Source organism: Otolemur garnettii, unplaced genomic scaffold (genome assembly GCF_000181295.1).
Source record: "Otolemur garnettii isolate 467f Iridium unplaced genomic scaffold, OtoGar3 scaffold00007, whole genome shotgun sequence".
NCBI classification, from domain to species: Eukaryota; Metazoa; Chordata; class Mammalia; order Primates; family Galagidae; genus Otolemur; species Otolemur garnettii.
Window position 1 is genome coordinate 19,758,341 of NW_003852402.1, and position 16,654 is coordinate 19,774,994.

A 16,654-nucleotide genomic window follows, 5' to 3' on the forward strand; every position below is an offset into this window, starting at 1 on the left:
ATACCTCAGAGCTAAATATTACTATGGTGACTTTTGAGGTATTCTCCTTTAGAAGCTACCCACTGACACCAGCACCTAGGCCACCCTTCAAAGCAATTTTGGAACTCTTTTTCTGGAATGGCCATCAGAGCTATCAATGTGGAGGTAGGACAACTAAGTTCACAATGAAATCATTCTAAGAAAGTGCTTTTATTTTTGCAGTTTGAAAGTCAGAATAAATTACATATAGCACTATGAGGTTATACGTCATTGCTGAATATCACCATGGTCACCACACTGCCAAGGGGAGTACTCTGAATGTGACCAGAGTGACATTCAGCAATGAGGTGTGACAGTGCTATTATATATAATTTATTCTGACTTTTAAACTGTAAAAATAAAAGTATATGGATGTTTGAAAGAATAAGTGAACCTCACATATCCCCCATTCGAGATAAAACAGAACATAATCAATGATTTAGAATCAAGTGCCTGCTGACATTCCCAGCCATTCCAAGAGGTAACCACTATTCTAAATTCTGTGATAACCACCTACTTGTTTTTCTTTATAGTTTTGCCATGTAAGCAGGGTTTCCTAAATAGAATACCGCTAAGTTTTTCTGTCTTGACCTCTGTGTGAATGGAATCATATTGTATGTGTTTTTCTGCGATTGCATTTAATTATTAGTCAACATATTTTTCGTTTCCCAATTCCATTCCGTTTTCTGTTTATCTGTTCCTGTGACTCTGCCACACTAATTACTACAATTTTATACTATGTCTTAACATAAGGTAAATATTGTACAGCTATTGCTTCTGAATTTCATTTTTATCACTGACATGTATGTCTATACATTTGTCTGACTGTGATACTATTCAGTTTTATTTGTTTTTGGACTTTTTAGAAGGGATATTATTTTGCATGTATTTTTCTGGGACCCACTTTTATGTACTATTATGTAACTCAGATTTATTCCGACTGTTCCATGTAGCTAATTTAGTTTTATTGCTATGTAATAGGCACTAGTGTGAGTATATTAGAGTTGTTTTATGTACTATCTACAGTAGGACCTCCATAGCTGACCACCTCCCTACATTGACCACCTCCTTAAGTTCACCTAATTTTCATAAACTTGACATGCTCCAGGACTGTAGGCCTAGTCTCTTACGTTGGCTATGTCCATATGGTGATTAGTTTGTTACAGCCCTTTTTTGGGGGGGTCACCGTACAGAGATTCTACTGTCTTTAGATTTACTCATGGCCTGGTCATATCCATGCTTTCTCTTACCTTCCCCTTGGAAGGCCTTGAAAAGCAAAGCCAGAAAGCACCATCAAAGCAAAACCTCCCCACAAGCGAGCCAGCCTGGTGCAGAGAGCCACATAAGAGCCACACTCACCTGCAGTACTTGAGCGGAGTGCCGGAGAACTCACTGCCATCAGACTCAGGCTCAGAGCGGTTCTCAAAGTCAGAAATCCGAAACACGGACAAGCTGGCATTCACATAGCCAACCATGCACCTGTAAGAGAAAACCAGTTCTACAGTTAGATTCCAGATCAGCTTCTCTGCAGCCAGGCCTCTCGTGGCTAGTTTCCTAGAAGTCCCAAGTGCCTTTAGCTGGCCCTGCATTGGCATAAGCAGCCCTGGGCACATTCAATCAGGAACATGTTACTTCTTTTGTTACAATCCTTTCTGGGCAGTATTGTCATATAAAAGAGCTCTATCCCAATTAATGCCTCAGTGAAATAGGTTAAAGATGGCAGCATCACATGATGAGCGTAAATGGCATGTGTCTCAGAGGTTCCTTCACTGATGACACACACATGCACACACACAAACATGTTCCCTCATGAATGATATTTTGCATATTTTTTTTTATCAAAATGCCCTGGATATGACTGGTCTGACCATAATCAATCCTGTTCCCAACTTGAATGTGCAGTGCAGTCATGGAGACTATATTCCCTGAGGGCGTCATGTTTTATGCTGCTGTTCAAGCTGTCTTTTCTGTTGGAATTCTCTCCATCCTCCTTTAAACAGGAATAGTGCTTATCCTTTAGTGGCCAACCAAAACGCCACTCTTTCTGGATGATATCCTAATTCCCTCAGTCAGGACGACTCACTCCTTTCCTTCTCTAGTCACCATACTTCATTCATAATTACCATCTGGCTTGTACTAGTGTGGGCGGCCTACATACATCTTCTCCTCTGGACTGTAGTTTTTGGAGAGTCAAGCCAGTCTCTTAGGTATTTCTGTATCCTACCTCCTTGGAGAGTCTCATGTAGTGTAGGAATCCAGGAAATATTAAACTCAGTTGATTTGATTGGAGGGAAATTAACGTACCAGGCAGTCTGTCAATCACTTATTAATAGATGATAGATCAATAGAACGGGTTGATAAAATCAATGACTCATTCTATCAAGAATCCCATTAAAGAAATAGCACTTTCTAACAGTATGACACAAGGTAGCACTCTTAGAAACATCTTTTATATGTATGTCTCTAGACAGAGTTTTACAGGTCGAACATTGAGGTAAACACATCCATTTGCTGCAATGACAATGTTTGAAACTTTGCATGAAATTATCACTCTTAGCTACACCTTTTATAACTTTTTCTTTAAATAGCACTTTATATGCAGAACATTGTCTTGAGAATGAGCCAGCAATAAAACTATTGCCTGGACTTGTCAGGGATAGTAAGTTTATTGAGGACAAGGCTTGTTTTTATGGTACTAAAAGTTTGGGCTTTGGGCTAAAACCTTAGCTCTAGGGCTTTGTAGCCAGGCGTTCTTGGCAAGTTATATAAAACATCTTCTTTTTTTTTTTTTTTTATTGTGGCTATACTTTATTTCTTCATTTTTGCTTACAACTGAAACTCTGGGAATTCAAAATTAACATCCTTGCCTGGGAGCTTCTTACAGATACCAGAAAAAGTTTCAACCATTTTATTCTGCTGTGCTTTGTCCAATAAACCTTTATGAGCTGGTTGCTATAACTGTGGGATTCTCTTGCCCACCGTTCCACTTGGGAAGATCAAGTCTCTAAGAATCACATCATGCATGGTGGTCAGAGTGTGGCTCCTGGGGTGATTTTGCTTACTTTTATACAGTTTTTTGAGTTGGCTTAGGTAAAATTCTCCTCAAAGCGATAAAAATAACATGATTCCTATTGAACTTTGTCTCCAATTCACATACTAGCTGGACTTGAATTTCTCTTTTTTTTTTTTTTTTTTGAGACGGAGTCTCAAGCTGTCCCCCTGGGTAGAGTGCCATGGCATCACGCTCACAGCAACCTCCAACTCCTGGGCTCAAGCGAGTCTCCTGCCTCAGCCTCCCAAGTAGCTGGGACTACAGGCGCCTGCCACAACGCCTGGCCATTTTTTGGTTGCAGCCATCATTGTTGTTTGGCAGGTCCGGGCTGGGGATTCGAACCCGCCACCTTAGGTGTATGTGGCTGGCGCCTTAGCCGCTTGAGCCACAGGCGCCAAGCCTGGACTTGAATTTCAATTGAGAAACAGAAACAAAGATTATAATAGCTTTCAAACCACCACCAGCTTCAATTTCCTTGGCTGCTGTTATATTCAGCTCTCTGACCCTTGAGGTCCAAGTTCATCTCTAGCTCCGGAAGGGCCAGACTCAAATTCGTCTGGCTTCTTACCACTGGGTTTCATGATCTTGGCACTTGAACTGAACATGGCTTTCTCCTTGCCACGTGCCAGCTTAGACTATATAACTTCCTTTTTAGGGTTCACAGCTCACAGCAACCTCAAACTCTTGGGCTCAAGCGATCCTCTTGCCTCAGCCTTCTGAGTAGCTGGGACTATTGGCACTATACTGGGACTATTGGCCACATTACTGTTGGCACCTGCCATAATGGTCAGTCAATTTTTCTATTTCTAGTAGAGACAGGGTCTCACTCTTGCTCAGGCTGGTCTCAAACTTCTGAGCTCAAGTAATCCAGCCATCTTGGCCTCCCAAAGTGCTAGGATCACAGGTATGAGCCACCACTCCTGGCCTTTATATCACTTCAAGTGAAGTACTTACCTCATAGGGTAATAGTGGGAATTAAGTTAAATGATGTATATATAGATTGTGCTACAGTACTTTAGCCTGTAGTAAGATAAATGTGAGTGACAATTATTTTATTCACTTCTTGCATATAGCAGGAGGTCAATAAATAATTATTAATTGAACGAACAAATCATGATCTTCAGATTCTCTGCATTAACATGCCTGTAATGATGATCCCAAGCGGCTGATGCCAAGTCAAAAGAATAACATGAGCATAGATAGTTCTGAACGCACACAGATTCTGTGTGTTGTCTCCTGCAAGACAAATCGCTGGCTTTATCCTGGCCTTAAAGAAAAATGAACCAAGCTGAAGGATTCATTTATCAAGTCACTCATGGCTGAAACAAGTGGTCAGTGGGTGTGCAACTCGCCTTAATCCAATGGGCAGCAGGCTCCCTGCTACTCCCTGACAGGGTCATTTGGGGTCACGTCTCCCTCATCTGTGAACTGTCCAGAACTTCACATGAAAACAAATGAGCACCTTGGTGATCATGAGCTGTCACCACACGGGAGCCACTTTTACCACTCTTTTCAGGAGCTGAGCAGTGGGAAGGCACAGGTGCTCCAAAACTGGGGAAGAAGAGCCCGAGCATTGCAGTGGGACATTGGGGCGGCTCCTGCACTCTTACCTGGCAAAGCAGCTTTGAGGCTTTATGGAGATTAAAGCTGCCACCCATTGTCACTCTGTTCAAAAACTCCATTGAGAAAGTCTACACCTGTCTCACAGACAACCCTCTCCCCCAAAGTAAAGAGGGTATACCTCACAAACGCCAACAACGTAACCTAACTGTATACACCCTCATGTTAATCTGAACTTAAGAAATAAATAAGAGGGTATATCTTTGAACCTATTTATTAAGCATATTTATGTAATATAGGTTATAAATCCAAGTTGAAAACGTGTCTTTAATGGTTGGTCATCCTTCCCTGGGCAAAGCATTACATGTAGGCCTAGGATATAAATACGTAGTTATCACCTCTGAGAATCTTCTTCCCATATTATTTCTATCATCAGGAAGAAGAGGGAAATGCTAGCCTCACATTATTGAGGCATTTCACTAACCCTGTTCACCATGGTAGAATCTTAGCTATCGCCAACGTCAAATCATTGGGGCTGTCATCAGTTTGGGAAAATGAGATCTCCCATGCTTGGCCATATGAAGTTCAGCCAGTGGCTTCCGTGTGTCCCCTCACTGGCCTACCACTGGAGCAGGAAAGTCACAGACAACAGCAGACCCACAGCTATCACTCTGCTCACTGGCGGGAGTGCTATGCACCCTCACTGCGACCCCCCGCCAACCCCCCCCCCCAGCAACCAGTGAGACAGAGAAAAGGTGAGGCTTCCCCAGCGATCAGGGAGAAGTGAAAGATACCAAGGAAAAGGCACCATTCTGAGGGTTGCCTATTTGCTTTGGTTGTTGTCTCCTTAGGTGTGCAGAAGCTTTTCCGTTTAACTAAATATCATTTATTTTCATTCTTGTTGCAATTGCCACGGAAGTCTTCTTCATATATTTCCCCAAGTCAATATCTTCAAGTGTTTTTCCCACACTTTCTTCAAGAATTTTTATTGTTTCATGCCTTAGATTTAAATCTTTTATCCATCTTGAATCAATTTTTGTGAGTGGTGTGGGGTCCAGTTTCAGTCTTTTACCTGTGATTATCCAGCATTCTTCTTAGTAAAGTATCACAAGAATGGAAAAGCAGCTGTCTAATGTACTTAATGCTAACGTGAAGCCAGTAGATGATCCGACGCACACCCTCAGAGGAGAAAAACTCATTTCAACCCAAGTTGTGGGGATGGGTAACAAGGGAGGGGAAGGAGGTTGGGATGCTCTCACTCAAGGGGCACGAGGTGGGGGAGGTTGGCACACCTTTTGGACACAACCACAAGAGAGCCTCTATCTAACAAAATCAAATATTTTGACCTGGTTATTTATATCCTCATATTAACCCAAAATAAATTTACTTAAGAAAAAGAAAGAAAGAAAAAAGCACCAGATAATGGAAGGATTTCTGTGAATACAAGGTTAGAAAGTCCATTTTCTTAAAAAAGCTAGTGATGGCCTCTGAAAGTCTTTCCAAGAAAAGAAATTCATAAAATGCCTTTTGTAAGGATAGTGCTTGGATTAGGATGCATATCTCTTCCAAGTAACTTCTGAGAATACCACTTTCATTTAAATGTGAGAATTCATTATTTTTTGTTTTCAATCCTTTAATACATGAGAAAAGGATGAACTAGCAGCCATCACTTTACTATCCCAAAGCCTAAGATTTTCTAAAATTTGACAGTGCTGCTACTCTATGAGTTCAATCATTTCAAAAGCATTTTGTAAATTGGAAAAAGAAAAAAAAAATCTCAAAAGTAATAGAGTGGCCAGTGGGGCAGAAAATAAGATTCATGAAGAAACATACACAAATAGAACTACTTGGAGACATGAAAAATGGCCAGTGGATTAGAAGACAAAGGGGGTTGTATAAATTGAAAGTGGCAGAAGGTTCTTAATTCAAAGGAAAAGGTAACCAAAAAAAGAAAGGAAAAGAAAATCCCTGGAGAGCCCAATAATACAGTTTTAAGGAGGTTATAGATGCATTTTAATCACCACGAACATTGAATAGGTTGTCAAAATTCTATAGCTTTATCATTAACTGTGCATAAATATTATAAATATTCCGACTTTATTTTTTGGTTCACCCCCCAAATAAGACAGGTTTCACCATATTTGAAGTTAGGAAAGAATTAAAATGGCTATTGGGACTTAAAACCATGGGAATTACCATCAGAGGAGCAAGGAAACCTCTTACCCTCAATGGCCCTGAGGGCCCTTGTGGTGCAGGAGGTGACACATCTGTGCAGTGAGGTGCTACTCAGTGTGGGCACCCACAGTTCTTCTGCATTGTATTTGGGGACTTACCCTCTCTTGATCTTTTCTTGCTCCTCAGAGTAAGGAAAATGATGTGTGTCCCACTCAGAGGGTTCTTTTAAGAACCCATTGTAAAACATATATGAAGGTGGTTTGAGTGAAGGTTAAGCTTTTGTAGGCTAAGCCAAGCACAGTTACAGTTAGAAAGAAATGCCTGGGTAGTATAAGATACAGAGCTCTGACAATTAAATTCACAAACTCATCTGAGAAATGCTGCATACTGGATTGCTGAATACCAACATAGCTGTCATCATAGAGGTGTGACAATTAAGTTTGGAAACTTTCTACTGTGTGCTTGCGTTGGCAGCACTGTACAAACTACTTGGTAAGGTTTTATAACCTTGGTATATCAGTGTCTCACAGCTGGGTTTGTGTTGACATATGGTGGTGTCTTGCTGATTATTCATTAATCTTGTTAATTGTTCATTATTTTTGTATATTTTTGCTTGTAATATAACATCTCTGATGGCCATTCCAGAAAAAGAGTTGAAAAATCACTTTGAAGGGTGGACAAGGCCCTGGCATTGGTGCATAGCCTTCCCAAGGGGAGTACTTCAAAGGTGATCAATGTGAATTTCAGCAATGAGGTATATAGTACTTTTTCCAAGATGAGTTCATGAACTTGTCAGACCTCATAAGTCCTTAAATCTTTTAAAGTAAGATAATATGCTCACTTAAGCTCACCAGATAATTAGTGTGTAATGGCCATGTGATTACTGTAGTGAAGAACTTTCAAGAAGCCTTCTGAATAGCTGGATTATAGACTTTATCATATTCCACAGATATCCAGGCCTCTGCCCATTTATGAAGGATTAATAAGGAAATGGGGTTTGCATAAATTCAGTTGATTTGATGCAGTGGCACTTTCTTCCTTGGAGTTGGTCAAACTAAAATGGCTGTAGGGGACAAATTAATTTGACCCAAACCAGTGAGCCAGGAGTCAGGGATGCTCATATAAGTGGCAGCAGCCCAAGTAGGATGATTTCTGGGACAGCAAGATGGCCCTATAATCCCCAAAATACATTCCACTCTGACCTATGGATCTCTACATGCCATACCTGGAATTTGACTTTGGCTTTAGCTAAAGAGGGATTTTTAAAATTCGTTTAGACTTTTGTCCTTTTCCCAAGGTCCAGAAATGAAAGCTAGGGGACATGTGATAATTTCGTCTAGGCTTTACCTGCCTAGAAATATGGTGACCTGGCTTCAGGCTCCACTAAATGCCATAGAGGGTTTAGTCTCCCTAATTTGTCTGGGGTAATATAGACACTGGCCAGGTCAATGGCCAGGAAAAAAATCATTCACTTACTTACTCCACAGTACTCAGTACACAGTTCCATATTTCCCATGCAGTATTTTCAGTCTACATTTAATGACACAGTGTGAATTTGACACAATGTGAATTTGACTGTATTTCTCCTTTTAACTGGACTCACAAAAATGACATAATTACTTATCACATCACACATCATTTTTTTTTTGCTACACATTTTTAGCATCCCACACATTTCTCAACGCAGAGCAAGTAGAGGTCAGAGGTGAGGAAATGATTAACAGCTGCTCTAACACTGGGTTCTATCTAAAACCTGTCTGGTATGACCTCCAACCCTTCAGTAGATCAGGATGTGTTTTCTTTGGCTGATAATGTTATTGTGTCCTAATTCCTTGTCCTGGGTTTATGTTCCATATTCCCCAGGGAAAAAGCTTCTGCCTGAGTGTTCACCACCACACAATGGCTAGGAAATAGAGATTTCATAATGGCAACTTACTTTTGCCCAGCTTGTCCTTGGCCTGCGCAAGGTCCATACTTATAAGCATACACCAAGCGAGGGATAAAGTCAGATGTTATTGCGATGACAAATGCATTTGTAATAACCGAGAGAATTCCAATGCCTTCAAGAATTCCATACCAAATTCCTGTGCAAATGGAAGTCGTGTATTAGTTCCATATATAACAGCAGAGGTCATAAGTCTGGACACAAAGGAGATAACACATTTTCAATAGTCCTTTCTGTGTGCATTTTGCTCCATCTTTCCAGATTCTGACCCTTGCATCCAGGAGTAAGAATCTGTGCTTACACTTTCCGCAGAATGAATTTTCTAATGGAGTGTCAATGTGCTGGTGACTCAACAACCAGCATCAGACATAAGGCAGAGAATTCTGGTCAACTATAAGGCACCAAAGCACCATCTAAGACCAGCACACACAATGTCAAGCTACCCTCAGACTGGTAGCTCCTCAAGGATTTGGATAAGGTCCCTCCTGTTCATCTTTGGGGGCCCAGGCCCTGCACACTGACCCAGAGCAGGTGCTCACTGAATGTGTCTTTGTTTCATAAGGAGGTTAAGACCACAGTGAGCAGGAATGTCCACATGCAATTCTTCTCCATACATGTAGGCTGAGTGCCTCTCTGCCTGCTCTGTACACACAAGATACAGAAATGAATGAGTCTCTGATCTCTGCCCACTTTCCAGAGGGCTGCCTTGGATTCAACTCAGCATCTCCAGACAAAGACAAAAGCTCAACCTCTGCCATGAGAAAAACGAAATCATGCTTCATGTATGTCAGGCAAATACTTAGGAAAGACCAAAATGAAGTTAAGCAAGTGGAAGATCTATTTTAAAAAGGAAGTGATAATAAGGCAAACTTTAGATTCCAAAGTCTTAACATAGAAATAACCAAATTGAGAATCTATTTAAGCACAGATTCTCTAGCACTGGAAATTATCAACTTCCAAACAGGCAGCTTTACTTCTTATCTAACATTATCTAAAGCTTTTGCAAAAATTAGGTGAATTGTTTTACGTGGAAACTCTAAGTAAAAATCTAAAGTTGGTGGCTTTTCTGGTTTTATCAACCAGGTAGTTAACAGCTTTGAAAAACCACGTCCCAACCCAACTTACCTATGTCTTTAGCCCTTGAAGCTAAAGGTCTCCTCCACTGTGTGACGAATTTGTAAGCATCAAGTCGAATTTCAATTATGTTATTCAGTAAGGCCAGAAGGGGTGCTAGGGGGAAAGCTGCCACAAAGATGGTTGTGAATCCAAACTGAAGAACTAGAGAGAGAGAGAGAGAGAGAGAGAGAACAGAGTATTGGTTTTTCACCACTATTTTCAAAGGGATCATGCTCTGAATATGTCATCATCTTAAGCTCCATTTTTTTCCCAATAGAGAAACACAGAGGACATCTCTTCCAGAAAGACAGCCGGGAGCCTTGGAAAAAGAGGCACCTCTAGGGCATGGAAGCAATGGAATCCTAGAAACAGTGGGCACACCTGGGATTCAGATCTTGTTTTCTAAATACCATTTACTAACAAAAGGAGCATTCTTTGGAGGAATGTGTGATTCCAGAGCAGTGATAGAGGAACTACAGAGGAACCTGGGCTATCTCACGATGCCAGAAAGTAAGGAAATGCTCAGAGAATGATAAGGACGTGTCAGGAGGACATAGGACAAAGTTGAAAGCACCCCCGAGGGCCAAAGCTGGAATGATCTGTGCAACAAACTCAGCAGTGGAAACACTGGATTATAACCCACAGGGTAAGCATCTAAGTCTACCCTGATATTGATATAAATATGTGCTTGCATAAATGAGTAATTGAATAAATAAATAAATTAAAAAAATAAATAAATGGAGAATACGGAGTGGCTTTTCCTTATGGTATAATTACAGTTAATAAACATAAAAGGAATGATGAAAATAGAAAATCACCACTTGTTGGACATTACAGTAATAACTGCTATAGGTAAAAACCATTGAAGAGTGCTAAAATTAGAGGAGAAGCATGTTAAAGAAATTAGAGTATTTGTGGGTTTTCCAAGTTTCTCTCCACAAGCTAATTCATACAGAGAAGAATGGTATCTTTATGATGGAGAAACTTGGTAAACACCCTGTTAACCAAGTGCTCAAGTGAATCTCACCAGTAAAAGACAACATGATGTCACGTACCCCTGATATGATGCATTGAGGCGGGTACAACGTCCTTTTTTATGGTATGTTTGCTGAAAATGTATAACCACAAACTAATTATGTAAAAGCATCAGGCAAACTCTAACTGAAGGACTGTCTACAAAACTACTGGCCAGTACGGATCATGAAAACCAAAAAAGACTAAGGAACCATCATAGCTCAGAAGAAATTAAGGAGACATCACAACTAAATGCCATGTTGGATCATGGACGAATCATGGACAAGAAAGACAATATTACTGAGAAAACACAAAATTCAGATAAGGCCTGTAGGTTATTTAACAGCATTGTATTCATGTTAATTTTTTGTTTTTAATAAATATGCCAGATGTTAACATTCGGGGAAGCAAGACAAAGGTTATATGGGAGCACTATCCTTTTTTTGCAACTTTGCAAAATAAAAAGTAAATGAAAAGTAGGCTGTTTTTGATGTAAGACAACCAGTTGGCATAATTAAAAATAAAATCTATTGGGCATCATGGACAAAAACATCTTTGACTCAATGTATGACTTCATATTCTTCTTATTTTTACTTTTTAAACTTTATTTTAGAAAGTGACAACAACCAAATAATGACTAACACACATTTTGTATTTGCTAAAAAAAAAAAAGGAAAAAGGAAATAAAAGAGAAAAAAATAAGAAGAAAAAAAGATATTTTTTCTTACTCTTTTTTTTTGATCAACGTAATTTAAGTGTGCTGCGGAAGTTTAACCACAGGCTCAAGTGTGTCATGAGATACAAAAGAGTGAAAAACACTGCTCTAATCTGGTCCCCTTAGACTTCTGGTTTTATGGGAACAAATCATATAAGTACTTGGTGTTGCTGGTAATCCTCTGTTGAAACTTTTTTTCTTCCTCCAGGGGTCAGCTCAGTAACTGTACCCTACTATCGAACTTTATGGAACCGTAATTAACTAGTCCTGCCCCGTACAGCGCCTACAACTCTGCTCACCACCATAAAGTCTACTCTGCCTTGACTTCATGGCTCTTTGCCCATCATTCTTCTCTACCGCACTAGGCTTCACGAAACTGGGAATGGCAATGTCCTTATGTTTCCATTTCCAACATACCCACTACAGGGGTTTGTGTACAGAAAGGACTTGTCAGGGACAGATAAATGCTGGCCCAATGACTGACATAATTGCGATGAATAAAGGCCAGGGAAGTAAAGAAAACCCATCAGGTAGAAGTCAGACTGTCAGAGATAACTCTTACAATCACAAAGAGCACTGGATGTTACAGATCAGACTCACTGAAGAGTTCTTTCTTTCTTTCTTTTTTTAACATAAATTATATTTTATTCTCTCTTTAAGTAAAATACTAATTTTCAGGCAAACAAAAGGTAGACTTCACTGGCAGATGCCTTTTGTCTGTGGTCTTTTATTGTCTATCTGGAACTTAGACAAGATGCTGGAGGTGGTGCAGCCATCATGTGCTTATACAAGGCTCAGCCAGGCCTGGATCCCTGGGCTCCCCAACTAGGTCTGCCATAACATATTTCCAAAAACTGGGTGGCTTAACCAAAATGTCTTCTCTCACAGTTCTGGAGGCTAGAAGTCTGAAATCAAGGACATCTAGCCCTAAGAAGGATCATACTCTCTCTGAAGCCTTTACGGGAGGGTCCTTCCTTGCCTCTTTGAAGGTAACTCCAGGTATTCTTTGGTTTGTTACAGCCTAACTTCGGTCTTTGTCTCCATCTTCAGATGACCATCTACCTGAGTGTCTCCATCCAAATTTCCTTAAAGAATACTTCTTTAAGGTTGGGTTTATAATGAAAATAACTTCAAGTTTAAAAGGAAAATGTGTTTAGTTCATTCATAGTTTCCATTTATCTGGCCCCTAACACACTTCATTATCTAGTTAAACATTAACTGTGGCCCACAATCCCATCAAACAACTGCGGTCACATAGCAGCAAGGTGACCCATGTGACGCTGGTCTTTAAATGACTATGATGTCCGTTAATGGTTGCTTTCTCAGGAGCGTCCAGGGAAGAGACTCATTGTAGCATAGAGGTAGATAAATCTTTTTTTTATTTTATATTTTTTTAAGATTTTAGTGCATTGTATTTCGTATACTCACAGCCATATTAAAGCCTTTTTTTTTCTTATTCTCTGGGTTACCATGGGCCTAAACAATTGCCTTTCCATCTGAACAACAAAGTTTTTTGAACTGATAAATTCCTAAATATAAAATTGTCTACTTTTTAAAGTTCTTTCTTTCTAGCCCAAAGCTGTTTCCTTGCTTGTTTAAATGGATCTGCCACTGTTCTTTGCTTAAGACTTTTCCAAATTTCATTTCCTTTCCCAGCTAAGGCCCAATTCTCCTATAGGTGGAGGTAGATAAATCTTAAAAAATTATTTGGAAAAACTTTTACACACTGAAAGGCACAAAGAATTATGTAACAAAATTCCACATATCTATGAAAGAGTTAGTATTAACTCTTGGTAACATTCTGTCATACTGCTTCAAATCATTTTTAGAAAAGATTTTATTTATTTATAAATAAAGCCCTTCCTCCCTCCCTCCCTCCCTCCTTTCCTTCCTAAATAAATAAAGCCAAAGTCCCTTTTGAGTAGTCTCCTTTTCCTTCACAGGGGCAATAGCTGATGTGAATTTTGCATGAATTCCTGCAGTTCATTTATATTTTTATAAGCATATATATATATAAGTATGCATGTTCTAATAAATTATACATGGTATATATATCATCTAAGCTTTTTTCTGGGTCTAAAGTTCACACAATAATGCCATTCTTTATATATTTTTCACCTTTTCCATTTCACATGTTTTTGGATCTTGATATCTAGAGATCTGGTTCATCTTTTGAATTGCTTTATACATGTATTCCAATATTTCATACATGTCCTGTTGATTTATTCTTTCTCAGACATTATGTCTTTAAATATTTCTTTTTCTTATTCTTTTTCTACTTTCCTTTTGGGATTTCAATTACAAATATTTTAGACTTTTTTTTTCTGAGATATAGTCTCATTCAGTTGTCCTGGGTAGAGTGCCGTGGCATCATAGCTCACAACAACCTCAAACTCTCGGGCTCAAATGACCCTCTTGCTTCAGCCTCCCAAGGAGCTGGGACTGCAGGTGCCTGTCACTACACCCAGCTAGTTTTTTCTATTTTTAGTAGAGATGGGGTTTCACTTTTTCTCAGACTGATTTCAAACTCCTGAGCTAAAGCAATCCAGCCACCTAGGCTTCCCAGAGTCTAGAATTACAGGCATGAGCCACAGCTCTTGGCCTACACTTTTTGACTTGTTTCCTAGCATTCTGTCCTGTTTTTCTATTCTTTTCTCTCTCTGAGCTTCACTTTGGGTTTCTTTTTACCTGACTTTGTCTTTTAGTTCTCCAGTCCCATCTTCTGCTATGGCAATCTGCTATTAAACATATCAAAATAAGTTCTTAATTTTAGATATTATATTTTAAAATTCTACAATTACTTTCATAGATTTTCTTTTAAAATTCTCCATCTTTCGATCATTTCTGTTGATATTTTCTACTATTTTAACATATACATCATAGTCATTTGAAAATCTTTGGATGCTAACTCTACTTTCTGAATCATCTCAGGACTCCTCCCCCCCGGATTATTACTCACAATTTCTTGCTTTTTTTTTTTTGCATGCCTAGTAATATTTTTGGACACAAGACATGTGGAGGCTCTACCAGGCATGTCCAACCTTTTTATTTTTCTCTGCCATACATTGGAAGAATAAGAAAAAGCTGATTAGCAAAGAAAAGGTCTGTGCATACATTTCCTGATATCCAACACCATAGATAAACCAAAAGAAAAAAAAATCCTCATAAAATCAGCATGTGGCCCAAGGGCCAAAATTTGAACACCCCTGCTCCATCAAGGGTCAGCAAACTATGGCCCGCAGCCCACATTTGGCAAGTCATCTGTTTTTGTTTTTTTAGCCACTTGTGAGTGAAGAATGTTTTTTTCATTTTAAATGATTATATTTTAAATGGCTGTAAAAATATCTTCACAATTCCCTTGATTTTTGTCTATTGGCTCAAAAAGCCAAAATTATTTACCATTTAGCCCTTTAGGAACAATTGTTTTGCTCTCTGTTTTCAGCGACGTTCTTTTCCACCATAAAGAATTTCTATACTGCTGTTGGGAAGATAAGGGAGGAAAAGATCCCTGCCATCTGGTCACAGATTAAGCTGTGATCATAGAGAACACAGCTCTGAATGCTTATATTTGAAAAGGAGAAAATTTAAAAATAAGCATCTTTAGATGTTAAAAAAAACAAGTGAAATTATGTTTAAAAGAAGTGTACAGGAAAAAATAAGCATAAGAGCAGAAATGAACAAAATAGAAGGCAATGTATAATGGAGAAAAATCAACAAAGCCCAAAGTTTGTTTTTTGAAAAGAATAAGCCTCTAGCCAGATTGTTAATGACAAAAGGGAGAAAAGCACAAACTATGACATTATAAGTGAAAAAGGGTATCACTATAGGCTTCATGCACACGAAATGTTAATGGGAGGATATTATGTTCAATTTTATGCCATTACATTTGAAGATACACATAAAGAAGTTTCTTGATAAGAAAAACAACTAGAACACAGCTTATCAAAACACACAAGAAGAAATAGAAAATCTAAATAGTCCTGTATCTATTAAGTAAGGTAAACCTGTAATTGAAAACCTTCCCATGGAGAAAATATCAGTTTTAGTAAGTATATGAAATAACTGGGGCTCTTACATTGTTAGTCAGACACACCCAGCTTTGAAGACTACTTTCAAATGTCTATTGAGTAACAACAAATGCATATCTTACGGCCTGCTAACTCTACCCCTGTGTAAACTCTGAACAGAAACATGTACATTTGTTAATCAAAAAACATGTATAAAAGTGTTCATAGAAGTGTTATTTATAAGATCCTAGACCTGAAAATAACCTGGGTCTATCAGCAGCAGACTGGATGGATAAGCACTGGTACATTTCTATTTTCAGGAGCTCAGAAGATCTGCATGCTTACTGGTGAATCTACTAAGACCCTGATGCCTATACTTCCACAACAGAGTTTCACTTTTATTAAAATGCATTTACTTAGCACATTAATAACTAGAGTGCTCAGGAGGGAGGACATTTCAGGATAAAGGAGAGGATTAAGGTGTTGGTAGTGGTGGGGAGTAGGAGAGAAAGTCTGGGCATAAGTGGGAGTGGAAATGCAAAAAAAAAAAACCCCACATGACTAAAATAAAAGATGGAGGTGAGTTTCAAAGACACACTCTGCCTGTTACATAATTTTGCTTCAGGTCTACATTCTAGGAATACGACACAGCAATGAAAATGAAGCTCCACAATCTACAGCAACATGGAAGAATGTTATAAACATGAAATTGAATGAAAGAAGCCTCTTACAAAAGAGTATGTACTCTACAATTTCATTTACATGGAGGACAAAAAGATAAAATCCATCTGTGGTATTAGAAGTCAGGAAAGTGGGTAGAGAGGGTGTTATGAATGGGAGCAGGGACAAGGAGGCCTTCTTTGATACCAATTATATTCTATTTCTTGATCTCACTTGCAGGATGGCAAAATGTTTCTATAAAGAGCCAGATGGTAGGCTCGGCGCCTATAGCTCAACTGGCTAAGGCGCCAGCCACATACACCTAAGGTGGCAGGTTCGAATCCCCAGCCCGGACCCGCCAAACAACAATGACGGCTGCAACCAAAAAATAG

The 16,654-nt window shown here is 39.2% G+C and overlaps 1 protein-coding gene and 1 pseudogene across 1 annotated transcript in view; both read right to left on the reverse strand.

Annotated features, from left to right (window-relative positions):
* The window catches only part of ANO4 (anoctamin 4), a 169,950-nt gene that overhangs the window by 8,479 nt on the left and 144,817 nt on the right, over positions 1 to 16,654 (reverse strand). The window contains exons 22-24 of the mRNA XM_023509298.1: positions 9,876 to 10,028; positions 8,742 to 8,889; positions 1,378 to 1,497 (exon numbers count right to left, since the gene is read on the reverse strand). Of these exons, the coding sequence (XP_023365066.1) occupies positions 1,378 to 1,497; positions 8,742 to 8,889; positions 9,876 to 10,028 (421 nt within the window). The remainder of the gene's footprint in view (positions 1 to 1,377; positions 1,498 to 8,741; positions 8,890 to 9,875; positions 10,029 to 16,654) is intronic.
* On the reverse strand, positions 2,845 to 3,675 carry LOC100956026 (annotated as a pseudogene).